At 39.0% G+C, this 16,410-nt stretch overlaps 1 protein-coding gene across 1 annotated transcript in view; it reads right to left on the bottom strand.

The window, feature by feature from the left end:
* Window positions 1–818: 818 nt before the first annotated feature.
* The window catches only part of BRCC3 (BRCA1/BRCA2-containing complex subunit 3), a 76,345-nt gene continuing 60,753 nt past the window's right edge, over window positions 819–16,410 (bottom strand). The window contains exons 9-12 of the mRNA XM_060002628.1: window positions 7,974–8,105; window positions 7,432–7,475; window positions 3,569–3,738; window positions 819–2,469 (exon numbers count right to left, since the gene is read on the bottom strand). Of these exons, the coding sequence (XP_059858611.1) occupies window positions 3,587–3,738; window positions 7,432–7,475; window positions 7,974–8,105 (328 nt within the window). The 3' untranslated portion in view covers window positions 819–2,469; window positions 3,569–3,586. The remainder of the gene's footprint in view (window positions 2,470–3,568; window positions 3,739–7,431; window positions 7,476–7,973; window positions 8,106–16,410) is intronic.

Raw genomic sequence — 16,410 nt, forward strand, 5'->3', positions numbered from 1 at the left:
CCGAGCCTCAGCTCCCAGCCCCGCCCCACCCCGGCAGGTGAGCAGACGAGCCTCTCAGGCTGGTGAGTGCTGGTCGGCCCTGATCCTCTGTGCGGGAATCTCTTTACTTTGCCCTCCGCACCCCTGTTGCTGTGCTCTCCTCCGTGGCTCCGAAGTTCCTCCCCCTCCGCCACCCACAGTCTCTGCCCGCGAAGGGGCTTCCTAGTGTGTGGAAACGTTTCCTCCTTCACAGCTCCCTCCCAGAGGTGCAGGTCCCGTCCCTATTCTTTTGTCTCTGTTTTTCCTTTTCTCTTTTGCCTTACCCAGGTACGTGGGGAGATTCTTGCCTTTTGGGAGGTCTGAGTTCTTCTGCCAGCATTTAGTAGATGTTCTGTAGGGTTTGTTCCACATTTAGCTGTATTTCTGACGTATTTGTGGGGAGGAAGGTGATCTCCACGTCTTACTCTTCTGCCATCTTGAAGCTCCTCCCCTTTTCATGTTTATAAGTAATTTCTCTGACACTGACAAACCTAGCTTCCACTTTCCTCAATACATTTACTTATTTGCTCCATCAGTTGACTTACTTGTTTAATGTACCCGATTGCTGGCTGCACAACAGTTTCCACTAGATATCCCCCACCAAGGCACTCATGCAGTAATCCCAGCCCTGCTTCCTCAGCCACCAGGTACTTTGACACTTCCATGTACCTGCCTCCTCTCCCCACATCCTATTTTACAGATTACAACTCGAATTATCAGGTTAGAAAAAGAATTTCAAATTGCCATAACTCTGTCAATGTAAATAGCTTAGAAGGGACATGTGCAGAAGGTTTGTCTGTAAAAATATTCAAATCATTTTATTCCCCCTCAGATTTTATCACTCTTTTCTTATTACACAAAATACGTACCATACCTCCTAGTTCCTTATTTAATACTTACAACTTTTTATTTTGCAATAATTATAGATTAACAGGAAGTTGCAAAAATAGTACAGGGAGTCCCATGTGCCCTTCACCCAGTTTCCTCCAGTGGTAAGATCTTACACATAACTATTGTACATCTTCAAAACCAACATATTGACAATGGTAGAATACTGCTAACTAGACTATAGACCTTATTTGGTTTCACCAAATTTTACATGCATTCATTTGTGGGTGTGTGTAGGCCTATGTAGTTTTAGCACAGATATAGATTCATGTAATAAACACCACAATCAAGATACAGAACTGTTCCATCAGCACAAAGGAATTCATTGTGTTATCCCTTTATAGTCACCCATATCCCATACCCCCTCCAGTCCCTATCCCTGTCAACCATGAATCTGTTCTTCACTTCTATAATTTTGTCATTTCAAGAATTCATACAAATGCAGTCATACAGTATGTGAGCTTTTAAGACTGGCTGTTTTTCATTCATCATTATACCCTTGAGGTCCATCCAAGTCGTGTGTATCAACAGTCTGCTCCTTTTCATTGCAGAGTAGTATTGCATGGTGTGGTTTAACCACACACGCAACTGCAGGTCATCTGGGTTGTTTCCAGTTTGGGGCTATTACAAATGATACTGCCAAGAATGTCTGTATAGAAGTTTCTGTGCCAAAATAGGTTTCATTTCTTTGGGATAAATGTCCAGGACAACAATTGCTGGGTAATAAAGTACATGTATGTTTAACTCTATTAGAAATTTTTAAACTCTTTTTTTCAGAGTGGCTTACATTTTACATTCTGTTCAGCAATGTATGAGAGATCCAGTTTGTATGCTCAACAGCATCTGGTATTTTCACTGTTTTTTCTTTAGCCATTCTGATAAGTATGTAGTTATAATTCACTGTGGTTTTAATTTGCATTCCCTGATGACTAATGAAGTTCAATATCTTTTCCTGTGCTTGCTTGCCTTCGATACACCCTCTTTAGTGCTATGTCTATTCATGTCTTCTGCTCATTTTCTAATTGGATTGTTTGTTTTTTACTCTTGACTTTATTCTAGATAAATGGTTTGCAAGTAATTTCTCTCAATAACTTCCTCCTCTTAAATTTTTGACAGAGCAAAAGTTTTTCATTTTGATGAAGTCCAATATACAGTATCAACTTTTTCCTTTCACGATTGTGCTTCTGGGATGAAGGCCAAGAAGAACCTGTTGCCTAGCCCATGATCCTAAAGATCTTTCTGTGATTTTTTTTCCTGAAAGTTTTACATCTTACATCTAAGTTCATGATACATTTTCGATTAATTTTTGTATAATGTATGCAGTTTAGGTCAAAATTCATTTTCTTTGCCAACTGCACCAGCATCATTTGTTGAAAAGACTATCCTTCCTCCACTGAATTGCTTTTGTACCTTTGTCAAAATCAGTTGCGCATATACCACACTGTCTTGATTACTGTAGGTTTATAGTAAGTCTTGAAGTCAGGTAATGTGAGTCTTCCAAATTTTTCTTCTTCAAAATTGATTTGGCTTAATTAATTTTACACCTGGATATTTTCATCCTTCCTACAGGGAAAGAAAAGAATAGAGAAGAACTGTGGCTGTGGGAAATTAGGGAAAATACAACATTTACACTACATATGCCCTAGGGGAGTTCATGAACATTTCTGGGTTCCACTCCCAGAGTTGCAGTTTGGCCTCCAAATGATTATGGTGCATGTAGTTCTGGACTGTACTTTGAAATTTGAAAAACAATAATTTAGGGAGAAACAAGAAGAAAAAACAAAAACAAAACCAACCCTTTGTCACTGTTGTTGGGATTGGGGCTTTCTTTGTTTTCTTTCTTTCTAACTCCTCCAATTCCCACTTTAATTTCTGGTCTGCAGTAGGCTTAGCTCTTTTCTGAAGACACACTTAGCATTTGTGGTTACACATGGTAAGAAGCTTGCAACAGAACTTTTTAAAGCATTATTTTTGTTACATCCTAAGTCCTGAATGTTTCTGGAAAAACACATTTATATTATACTGGAAATTCTTAGGGAAATAGGATCTGCTCAGTAGGAATTTGCTTCAGAGCCAAATATGCTAGAACTCATGTTTTTGGTTACAAAGAGCACCCACATAGATTCAACCTTTGCTAGGTATCTCAGAATACCTATTTTAGAGATCAAGAAGGAAGACATAAGACATATGCCTCTCAATGGGGGTAAAGAATAGAGGTGGGGTGCTGATGAGTCACCTTCACTTCATCCCACTAACCCTTGTGTACTTATTTGTCCAACATCAGCATCATAACTACAAAACTGAACATGAAATACTTATCCCTTTAGCTTATTCTAGAGAAAAAAAAAACACTTGAAATATGCTCCCCAGACATTTTATTACAGGATATCCTTGCCAATGTAACTTGCATAGCCTTTAAAAAAAACTTTCATATTCTACTTAAATCACCCTGCATATGCTCTTTGTAGGCCGGTTCCAGGTAGGAGGGTTCATTAGGCCCTAATGAAACTTTTAGGAAGACATCTTATGTTTGTTTATCGTATGCATAAAACGCACCCATGGGGATATAAAAGGATCTGCTCCATCGTCTGCCTACACATCTCCTGTATATGAATTTTCAGACCATGTTTAATACACAAATTGGAAAACAAAAGTTTTTTACCCCATTTTGTCTCCTGCTTTATTCTAAAGAAGAAAGTTCTTGCATAAGCTCTTCCTTTTCTTGTTGCAACTCCTGCAAATGCTGTTGGTTTTGCTCCAGTCTGTCCTCCAGCCACTGCAGTAGAGGCCCGCTGACTGCCGACATCTGACTGCACAGGTTCTTGGTAAACACTTCAATAGGAAAAACAGAGATAACAATCCACCACCAGTAGCGCCCAACAATGATTACAGAAAGAGGGGGAAGGAGGAGAACACAGAAAAAGTGCAGAAGTAGAACTGGCAGACAACTTTGTATGGGCAGCCAGGGGAAAGGCAGGAGAGCTGAGCAAAGAGGATACCTATTCGGAGGCCATCCTGAACATCCCTGGATCCATAAGCCAGACGGAAGCCTTGCTATGCAGAGAGCAGAAAGATATCCAGCTTTTTACTTCCATAGCAAAAGGGTAAGAGCTACAGAAGAGTCTCTTTCCCCAGCTCTCAGACCTTCTCACTGTGAATGAACATAGCTTCCCAGTGAGCTAGAACTCTGTCTTCTGCAACTTAATTTTTCACGAGTTCAGAAAGAAAATTGCTTACCAAGTGTTACATACATTGAAGAATACATTAATGCAACTCACCTGAAAGCTTCTCTTTTAAAATGAGGAAAAAGCAGAGAGATGAAAGGAGTGATCACCTTTCACGTCTTCCTAGGAATGTTCAGCTTCACGGTAAGACGGAGATTCTGTGGCCCTCTTTTTAAAACAAATTCTGCCTAATGGAAATATCTTTTTCTCTCTTATGATACATGACTTATTAAAATGACCACTGTAGAATTGTGAAGTATACCTTCCAAGATATATGTATATGTGTGTGAACCTGTGTGCATATGTATATATACTTTTGAATAAAAATGGTTCTGATGAACCTAGGGGCAGGACAGGAATAAAGACACAGGTGTAGAGAGTGGACTTGAGGACACGGGGAGAGGGAAGGGTAAGCTGGGACGAAGAGAGAGAGTGGCATGGACATATATACACTACCAAATGTAAAACAGATAGCTAGTGGGAAGCAGCCACATAGCACAGGGAGATCAGCTCGGTGCTTTGTGACCACCTAGAGGGGTGGGATAGGGAGGGCGGGAGGGAGAAGCAAGAGGGAAGAGATATGGGGATATATGTATATATATAGCTGATTCACTTTGTTATACAGCAGAAACTAACACAACATTTGTAAAGCAGTTATACTCAGTAAAGATGTTAAAAAATTTTTTTTTTTGAAAAACAGATTTGGGGGCCCCACTTTCACATCACTGAATTACAAACTCTCTTAAGACAGGCCTTGGAATCTGTGGGGTTTTTTTTTTGTTATTATCGACCTCAGAGTGCTATATATATATATATAATTTTTAAATAAATTTATTTATTTATTTTTGGCTGTGTTGGGTCTTCGTTTCTGTGTGAGGGCTTTCTCTAGTTGCGGCGAGCGGGGGCCGCTCTTCATCGCGGTGTGCGGGCCTCTCACTGTCGCGGCCTCTCTTATTGTGGAGCACAGGCTCCAGACGCGCAGGCTCAGTAGTTGTGGCTCACGGGCCCAGTTGCTCCGCGGCATGTGGGATCTTCCCAGACCAGGGGTCGAACCCGTGTCCGCTACACTGGCAGGCAGATTCTCAACCACTGCGCCACCAGGGAAGCCCAATTTTTTTTAAATAAAGTTAAAAAAACTGTATGATTTTGGATGTTACTTTTACCTCACATAACAATAAGCCATAGACACCTTCCTGTGTTGATAAAGATCTACCTTTCCTTCTTAACGGCTGTACAGTATTCATCAGAATGGATGTACCAATTTAATAAGTCTTCTGTTGATGGACCTTTCAGTGGCATCCAATTTTTTGCTATTATAAAGACTGCGATTAATATCCCTTTATTTTTGCACACTTTTCCTACAAATTTTTTAAGGATACATTTTTCGAAGTGGAATTGCTAGATTCAAGTTCACATATATTTAAAAATTATACCTCCAGGAACAGTATATGGGAGTGGTCACTTCCCTCACATCCTCATCTAATTCTCTGTCAATTTAATCTTTGTTGAAAGAAAAGGAGAAAACCTGATGACTTTATCTTAATCCATACTTCTTTTATATATTATTATGAACAATTTGATTTTTCTGTAGGGCTCTATAAAAGTCTTTAATTCTTAGTCAGTCTTTTGTGACTTCCTTATATTTTCCTCCTGTATTTTTTTTAACTTTTAATGAGCTTTATTGAGGTATAATTTACAGACAATAAATGACCCCACTTTAAGGGTACAGTTCAGTGAGTTTTGACAAATGCATACCCCTTTTAACCACCCTCCAGTCAAGATACAGGCCATTTCCATCAGCCCAGAGGCCCTTCTGGGTTCCCTCTGCAGCCAGTGCCCCTTCACCTTGGGCCACAGCAGCTACTGACCCATTTGCTGTCACCATAGGTTAGTTTAGCCTACTCTTAAATTCCATATAAATGGCACTATAGAGTATGTAGCACTTTGTGTGATGCCTCTTTCAGTTGGCATAATGAGATTCATCCAGGTTGTTCATGTATCAGTAGTGTGTTCTTTCCATTGCTGAGCAATACCTTGTTGTATGGATGGATCACACTTTGTTTATCCATTCACCCACTGACAGACAATTGGGTGTTCCCACTTTCTGGCTATTGTGAATAATGCTGCTACAAACATTCCTATACAAGTTTTTGTTTGAACACCTGTTTTCAACTCTTTGGGGTATATGCCTAGGAGAGGAACTGGTGGGACATTTGGTAGTTGTAATTGTCAATCTCTTTCCAAAGTGGTTGTACTGTATTTAATAGTAGAAGTTTAAATATATCTGGAATTTATTTTTTGTGTAGGGCATTAAGTAGGAATTTATTTTTTTCCCATATGGAAATAGAAGTATAAACTAAGAAACAAATGAACTGTCCCAACACTATTTAGTGAACAATCCATCCTTTTTAAAATTGATTTGAAGTGACATCTTTCTTAGATATAAATTCTTAAATATGTATACATGGGCTGTATTCAGTTCTACTGATTTATCTGTCCATGTTTGAATTATCAATATATATTTTTTAATTGCTGTGGCTTTAGAGTATGGCTACATATCATATATTACCTTATATTATTAACTCTTTGCCATGTTTTACCTCCAGATAAAAATGATGGGACAGATAAACCAAGCCAGCTCTGTCTTTTTCTCTCAAAGTGCTTGCCTATAATACTTGGAAGCCTCCTTTTCTTCCTTCCTAGTGACTTTGCCAGAATGGCCTGGGAGTCAGGGTTAGTCAGAAGGTGTGGATGGGTAGGTGTGTATGTTGGGAAAAGTGATTTAGTGTGTATATTGTATTGAGCAGAAATCCTTGGCCTTGTATAGGAATTCCTTATATATTTATTTACATGAAAAGATCTCCCTCATGCGCTCCCTTTTATGTCTGTCTGTCTGTCTAGCCATCTCTTTCAACTCCCACTACAATAGGCTGGTACTGATATGCTGGAAACCGGCTCACAAGAGCCAACTGTTGAAATTTCAGGAAGTTTGCAAACTGGTTACGGCCATGTTAGTTGTTTGAAATCAGCCACAGTAGGCGTGTTACACTATGGAAACTTGCAGACAAATCGGGGCCCTCCCTGTCTCCCTGAGAACTGGTGTTAAATGTGTCCAGTCATGTATAGTATTCAGTGGTCCACAGGATTCAATAGAAAAGTTGGGAGCAGGATTAGTGAATGGCAAAGCTCTTGGGAAAGAAAACTCATGGGTAGTTTGTACTCATCACTTCAGTCACTTCAACTAAATTTGCTTCTGTCATGTGAGTATTTCACTGCCTGTACTCGAGAAAAAAAATCTTACCTGAGCCATTATGGATCTTGGTTACTGAGTCCAGATGTGTAAGGCTAAAGGGATAAAATAGTTTAGGTTAGTAGCAAAGCAGCAGTTCATCTAATCCGTTTGGCAGTGGTCTGCTACAGACCTCTGCCAACCAGATTAGATAAATATGTATCATTGAACTTCCCATTATTGTTCCATTTTTCATGATTTGGGGGGATATAATTTTATTCAGAACGTTGAGATAATTCAAAGAAATAATTTTGAAATTATTGTCTCTCGCTGAAGCCTTCCTATAGTACACAGTACTTGGCAACAGGGCTACTAAGATGTTATTTTTAACAACTAAAAAAAGTGTCTTTGCCCCAGAAGGATCCAAAGTGCACCAGGAGAGAAACAAGTGTTAAAGAGATTGTTATCATACAGGGTGAGACATGTGATGACTTTCTCACAGAGAGCTGAAAGGAAAGGGGGCTCACAGCTTGAGCTGCTGAAGATGAAAGGACAGGAGAGGAGAACAGGGACCAGGCCCGAGAACTGGGAAGAGGAGCAGCGAGGCTCTCTACCTGTGGATCCTCCTATACGCATCCTGCTCCTCTTGGCACAGGATCTTGGGCAGCTCAACTGCTGACTCAAGGCACACTTTCCCAATGGTTACATGAGGTACAATATGAATTGGAATTTCAATTCTCTCATACCTGTAAGACAGTCAGTTCAGGTCAGTTTTTGTTTGTTTGTTTCCAGCTTTACTGAGGTATAATTGACAAATAGGAATTAAACGTATATATTTAAGGTGCACAAATTGATATTACGATATATATACACATTCAGAAATGATCACCACACTCAAGCTAATTAACATATCCATCACCTCACATAATTACCATTTTTTGTGGCGATTTAAGATCTACCTTTTTAACAAATTTCAAGTACAAAATCACCAAGTTGTACATCAAAGTGCCACAACTCATTTATCCTAAAACTTTGTACCCTTAGACCAGGGGTCCCCAACCCCCAGGCCGCGGACCAGTACCGATCTGTGGAGGAGGAGGTGAGTGGTGGACGAGCGAAGGAAGCTTCATCTGCCACTCCCCGTTGCTCCCCAATGCTCACATTCCCGCCTGAACCATCCCCCCTCCGTCCACACCTGTGGAAAAACTGTCTTCCATGAAACCGGTTCCTGGTGCCAAAAAGCTTGGGGACCACTGCCTTAGACCAATACTTCCTCATTCTCCCCTCTAGCCCCCGTGCCACAGAACCACCATTCTACTCTCTGGGTCTATTAGTTTGACTCTTAGATTCCACATATAAGTGAGAGCACACATTGCATTATTTGTCTTTCTCGGACTTATTTCACTCAGCATAATGTCCAGGTTGATCCATGTTTTTGCAAATGGTATGTATATATACATACGTATACACATACCACATTTTCTTTATCCATTTATCCACGGACAGACACTTAGGTTTTCATTCCTTGTGAATAACAAGGAATGTGATGAACATGGGAGCACAGATACCATTTTGAGACACTGATTTCATCTCCTTTGAATATATATACCAAGAAGTTGGTAAGTTTTTAATACTGACTTGTCATAATCAGAAGTTTTCTATAGTTTTAATAGAAATTTGGGGACACAGTATGCTTCAAAGATTAAATATTCCTGTTACTTATTTAGTAACTCAACTCCAAAGGGGACAGAGTTCAAACTGAGCTCATGTGGGGAGCAAATTGGAAGTACATACATTTGCAGAGCCAATATTCTCATAGAAAATCTGAGGCCACTTTGTAAACTTAACAGAAGCCTTGGGGGTGCAAGGTCCTTATGCTCATTCCCCAGACAAGGGAAATAGCTAATTAATACTGTTTTCAGTCAAAAAGTTGCCAGTGAGGCTGAACACATTAATCACAAAGCCTGGGGAAGAGGAAATGTAGACTCTTCAGTGACTCCATCAGATTCATTATGTGGAAGGGATTACTCATATAAATACTCCCTTGTTCTAACTCACTGTTCACCAGTGGCCCTCACTTCCCATTTTCTCCCCTGGAGGGAAATAGGTAAGTAATTTACAAATACTTCCATTTTCATGCTAGAGTGAGGTCAACCAATCTACCTCTAAATACTTCTCACCCCAAATCCACCTAACAGTGGGTTCAGTGGAGCAACCAGGTTGAGGGTCCCTGGCACTGTGTGACCTCATTGGCACATGGTGGTATATCAGCATAAGATCTAGCTCCCTCCTCTCTCTTTCCCACCCAGCAGAATGCGTCTGGCCCCCTCACCACTTCTATTCAAAATAATATTAGAAGTCCTGGCCAAAGAAATTAGGCAAGTAAAACAAAGGCATCTAAATTGGAAAGGATGAAGTAAAATTATCTGTTTGCAGATGACTTAATCTTATAGATAGAAAACCCAAAATACTCCTCCAACCCCCCCAAAACCGATTAGAATAAATTCAGCAAGGTTGCAGGTGTCATCAGGGCCCCACATCTGAAAGCTCTACAGGGGAAATCGTGCCTTGCCACTTGCAGATTCTCGTGGCTTGCGGAGATTCTTTGCTTGTGGCAGCATAACTCCTATCTCTGTCTCCATCTGTGTATTTGCGAGGTGATCAAGTAATGAGGTTGGAGCCCTCATGAATGGGAGCTTTATAAAAGTGTCTTTATAAAAGAGGGTATATTTCTGTAATCTTTCTTCTGTTCTATTGAACTCTGATCCTTTCACCAGTACCACCTGTCTTGATCATTATAGCTTAATAGCAACTCAGTATCTGGTAATGTGATTCCTCCCAATTTATTCTTGTTTCCCCAGATCTTTTTTTTTTTTTTTTTTTTTTGCGGTACGCGGGCCTCTCACTGTTGTGGCCTCTCCCATTGCGGAGCACAGGCTCCGGACGTGCAGGCCCAGCGGCCACGGTTCACGGGCCCAGCCGCTCCGCGGCATGTGGGATCCTCCCGGACCGGGGCACGAACCCGTGTCCCCTGCATCAGCAGGCGGACTCTCAACCACTGCACCACCAGGGAAGCCCTCCCCAGATCTTTTTGGCTATTAAGGTTCTTTTGCCCTTTCATAAAATTTTAGAATCTAGTCCCTCAAAAAATTCTGCTGGGAATTCGATTGCTATTACATCTATAGATTTGGGGACAGTTGACATATTTGCTACTCTGACCTAATCCATGAACATGACATGTCTCTCCATTTATTTACTTATTTTTTATTTCTTATTTATTTTATTTTACATTTTTGGGTGCACCGGCCCTTCACTGCTGCGTGTGGCCTTTCTCTAGTTGTGACAAGCAGGGGCTATGCTTTGCTGTGGTGCATGGGCTTCTCATTGCAGTGGCTTCTCTTGTTGTGGAGCACAGGCTCTAGGCGTGCGGGCTTCAGTAGTTGTGGCTCGTGGGCTCTAGAGTGCAGGCTCAGTAGTTGTGGCGCACGGGTTTAGTTGCTCTGTGGCATGAGGGATCTTCCTGGACCACGGATCAAACCTGTGTCCCCTGCATTGGCAGGCGGATTCTTAACCACTGCACCACCAGGGAAGCCCCTCTCCATTTATTTAGATCTTTGATTTTATTCATGAGTTCTGAATTATTCAACATACAAATCCTGTATGTGTTCCTTCTATTTGCACACAACATGATTGTCTATATGAGGTTAGCAAGGTCATAAAGTACAAGATTAACACAGATACACAAATCAGTTCTGTTTCTATATTCCAGCAATGAACATTTGTAAATGAAAGCTTTTTAAAAACGCCACTCAAAATAGCTCCCCCCCAAATGAAGTACATTTAGGTTGTTTCCACATCTTGGCTATTGTGAATAATGCTGTAATAAACACGGGTGTGCAAGTCTCTTTGAGATCCTGTTCTCAATTCTGTTGGATATACATAGAGATTGCTGGATCATATGGTAATTTTAGTTTTAATTTTCTGAGGAACCTCCGTATTGTTTTCCATACAGACTACACCATTTTACATTCCCAGGGCACAAGGGTTCCAACTTCTTCACATGCTTACCAAACATTTGTTCTTTTCTGTGTTTTTGATAATGGCCATCCTAGTGGGTGTGAATTGATATCTCACTGTGGTTTTGATTTGCATATTTTTAATGATTAGTGATATTGAGCACCTTCTCATGTTTGCTGGCCATTTGTGTATCTTCTTTGGAGAAATGTCTGCTAAAGTCCTTTGCCCATTTTTAAATTGGGTTATTTTGTTGTTGAGTTGTAGGAATTCTCTTTATATTCTGGCTATTAACCCCTTATCAGATATATAATGGGCAAATATTTTCTCCCATGATGTAGGCTGCCTTTTCACTCTGTTAATTATTTCCTTTGATGATCAAAAAGTTTTTAAGTTTAATGTAGTGCATTTGTCTATTTTTGCTTTTGTTGCCTGTGCTTTTGGTGTAATATCCGAGAAGTCATTGCCAAATTCGATCTCATGAGCTTTTCCATTTTCTTCTGTGACTTTTATAGTTTTAGGTCTTACATTTAGGTTTTTATTCCACTTTGAGTTAGTTTTTGTATATTGTGTAAGGTAAGGGCCCAACTTTATTCTTTTGCATGTGACTATCCAGTTTTCCCAGCATCATTTATTGAAGAGAATGTCCTTTCCCCATCAATTGTTTTGGAACCTTGGGCAAAGATCATTTGACTACATACGTCAGAGTTTAATTTGGGACTCATTCTGCTCCACTGGTTTTAATATCCGCTTTGTTTGTTTTTGTTTTTTTTTTGCGTTATGCGGGCCTCTCACTGCTGTGGCCTCTCCCGTTGCAGAGCACAGGCTCCGGACACGCAGGCTCAGCGGCCGTGGCTCACGGGCCCAGCCGCTCCATGGCACGTGGGATCCTCCCTGACCGGGGCACGAACCCGCGTCCCCTGCATCGGCAGGCGGACTCTCAACCACTGCGCCACCAGGGAAGCCCTAATATCCGTTTTTATGCTAGTACCACACTGTTTTGATTACTGTGGCTTTTTAGTAAGCTTTGAAATGAGGAAGTGTGAGACTTCCAATTTTGTTCTTCTTTTTCAAAATTGTTTTGGCTATTCAGGGTCCCTTGAGATTCCACATGAATTTTAGGATAGATTTTTCTATTTCTGTAGACAAACAAAACACAACGCTGTTGGGATTTTGATATGGACTGCATTAATTCTGTAAATCGCTTTGAGTAGTATTGACATCTTAACAATATTAAGTTATTCAGTCCATGTACATGGGATGTCTATTTATTTGTGTCTTCTTTTACTTCTTTCAGCAGCACTTTGCAGTTTTCACTGTACAAGTCTTTCACTTTTTGGCTAGGTTTATTCCTAAGTATTTTATTCATATTTATGCTATTGTAAATGGATTGTCCTCTTAATTTCCTTTTTGGATTGTTCATTGTTAGTGTGTACAAACACAACTGATTTTTTGGCACTGATTTAGTATCCTGCAACTTTGCTGAATTCATTTGTTCCAGTAGTTTTTTTAGTGGACTCTTTGGGGCTTTCTATGTATAAGATTATGTCATCTGTAAACAGAGATAATTTTACTTCCTCCTTTACAATTTAGATGCTTTTTATTTCTTTTTCTTGCCTAATTGCTTCCAGTTCCATGTTGAATGCCCATTTTTAAATTGAGTTGCTTGTCTTTTTATTGTTTAGCATAAGAGTTCTTTACATATTCTGGATGCTATACCATAATCAATTGGGAGAAGCCACAATGGGGGCTTCTGGAAGGATAGTAAGTTTCATTTCTTGATATGTGTTGCAGTTTCATAGATACATTTCACTTTGTGAAAATTCATGGAGGTGGTGATCTGTGTTGAGGTTGTGTGGGTATGTTTATGAAAGCTGATTGAGCTGGACACGTAATTAGTGTGCTCTTCTGTATGTGTGTTATACTTCAACTGAAAAGCTAAAATCAACAAACCAAACTAAGGTAATGAAGAAGCTCTAGAGTTTGCTAGAACTCACAGGTCAGAATACTAGTTTTGAAGTTTATAGCTGAAGGAATATTCAACAATTATTTATTGAGCACCAGGGATACAGTGATAAAAGGGAAGCATTTGTTTCAAGAATCTTACAATGTTAATAGAGAGACAAAATATTAAAATATACTGTTACAAGTATTATGACAAAGGAAATATAGGATTCTATTTAGTTCTCAGAAGGAGTACTAACTGGGTTGGTATTGGAGGTTGAGGGGTATCAGAGAAGAATTCCTAAAGTTGAGCTTAGTCTTCAAAAACGAGTGTTAGCCAGGCAATGGCTGGAGAAACAGGCCAGCTATGAAGGGCTTCAGGTTTGTTTTCTGTTTCTTTTATGGATGTTATGGAGCAGGACCATTTTGGAAAAGCTACAGCATAGATACCAGATAGAAGGGAAGGAAGACAGGAACACAATGGATGGGTGAAATGGAAACCAAAATTAAACGACTTTTTAAAAAATAATGAAAGTGAAAAGACTGCTACTATCCTAGCATCTATGAAATATAAAGCAGAGATCAGCAGAAATTCATTACCTTAAGCACTTATATCAATAAAAATGAAAGACAAAAAATATATTAAATAAATTCCAAACTCCAAATGCTAAGATAAAGCACAAGAAAATAACCAAAATAAAACATAAGGAAGGAAATAATGAAAGATAAAATAAAAATTAATGCGAGTGGGAGTAGGAAAAAACAATCAAATTAATAAAAATGATTGTCTTGGGGGAAATTAACAAAATACACTACTAGCTAACATAATCAAGGCGGGAAAGGGACAAAGCACAAATACACAAAATACGAAATGACTAGGGGGAGATAACTGTGGAAATAGAAGAGATTTCAAATACCATAAGAGACTCTCTGGCAGATAGATCTCTATGCAAATAAATTTGAAAACGAGACAAAATGGATAATTTCTTAAGAAAATACAGTTTACCAAAATTGACCTCATTAGGAAAAAAAGCATAAATAGATCAATTACCATAAAAGAAACAGAGGAGTACATCAAGGAACTATCCCCTGCCCCCCAAATAAAAGGCCCTATTGCTTTCATAGAGGAATTGTCAAAGAATACATTGTCCCCAATGTTACATACATTGTACCAGAGCCTAGAAAATGAACGAAAACTTCAAACAACTCTTATGAATCAAGTATAATATGGAAACCTAAACCTGATAAAAACAATACCAAAAAATTCCAAAGAGTTATCACTTATGACTGTTGATGCCAAAGTACTAAATAAAATATTAGCAAAAATAGCCCAATATCATATTAAGAAAACCCAGTAGGATGTTTTTCCAGGAAGGCAAGCTTGGTTCAATAGTTGGAAATCTATTAATATAATACATCATATTAATAGATCTAAAGAAAAAATTATGTTCATAGGTCCTGAAAAATTAACAAAATTCAACAGTCATTCCTGATTAAACACAGAACAAAAGAGGTAATTATGGATTTATGGATATTTTCTTAATAGGAAAAAGTATGTATACCTTAGTCCTGAATACAACCTTAATAGTGAAATGCTACAGGAATTTCACAAGGATCAGAAACAAAGTTAAGACTGCCTACTATTTTCCACTGTTATTTAAATATAAAGGAGATACTAGGCAATGCACTTACACATAAGAAATCAATTAGAGGCACAGGAACTGGAGAAGTAAAACTATTTCTATTTATGGATAAGACATAATATTTATCTGGAAAGCACTAGAGAATCAAAGGTAAAATTAATGCAAGGAATAAAATCATTCTGGAAGGTAAAAACGTTAATACAGATATAATAGCCTGCAAATATACAAACAATAAAAAGAGTCACAATGGAAAAAAAAAACCATTCAAAATGCAAACAAAGAATCCCAGGTGCAGCAAAGTTTGAGAACCACTGTGTTAGAACACACAACCTCCTTCCCTGTCAGGCCTTCCAACATGCTGTTTCCTCTGCCTGAGGTTTCCCCCTATTTTTACTTGACTAATTTCTACTCACCCCTCAGAAGCCAGCTTAAGAATGCTTTCTTCAGCAAAGACTTCCCTGATTACCTTACAGCACTTATCACAGCTGCAACGAATTAGTTGTGTAATTAACTTTTAAATTTATTTTCCCTTATTCTTTTTTCCAGCTTTTTTGAGATATAATTGACATATAAATTGTGTAAGTTTAAGGTGTACAACGTGTTGATTTGATACTTACATATAGCAAAATGATTGCTACCATAGTAATAGCTAAGCCTCCATCAGGTCACATAATTTCCACTTTTTTTGTGGTGAGAACATTAAAGATCTCTCTTTTGTAAGTCCTGACACTCAGGCCTCATCCTTTACCCCATTATAAAAATCACCATCTCTGGAGGAGGGACCCACACAGAATAATTTCACTGCCCTAAAAATTCTCTAAGCTCTGCCTATTCATCCCTCCCTCCTGTCAAACCCCTGGGAACCACTGATCCTTTTACTGTCTTTCCTTTTACAGCATGTCATTTTGTTGGAATCATACACTAGATAGCCTTTTCAGATTGGCTAGGTATAGCTTTTAAACTGCTTAAGTGATTCCAATATTCAGCCAAGTTTGAGAATGAATGGTCTAACTCACGTTTCTTCCTCCACATCTTCCAATCTACTCAGGTCAAACCTTCCCTAATTTTTGGTGACAAAATATTCCCTAGAGTTGCAGAAGTAAAGCTTATTAGCCATTCTTTGGAAAGAAAAAATAAGGTCAGGTACATGAGTTTTCTAACAGTAAAAGAAAGCTTCTGATTAGCAAAGTGCTTTCTGGCTACATGTGAAACATCAAAGAGACTTGTAGTTCCATTACTCCCTAAGTCACAGACTTTCAAGGGGGAGAAGGTGAGAACTCTGCTAGCTCTAACAAGCTAGTTTGTTTACTTTCCTGTGACACTCATTTATATGGCTTATTCTTTCAAAATTGTGAGATAGGTTTTAGAGAAATTATGTCATAAAAAGATGGCTATTGTAAACATTCAGTTGATTCAAACATTGTATTAGTTATATAAATGATTTGATAAT

The sequence above is a fragment of the Delphinus delphis genome, chromosome X (assembly GCF_949987515.2).
Source record: "Delphinus delphis chromosome X, mDelDel1.2, whole genome shotgun sequence".
Classification (NCBI taxonomy): Eukaryota; Metazoa; Chordata; class Mammalia; order Artiodactyla; family Delphinidae; genus Delphinus; species Delphinus delphis.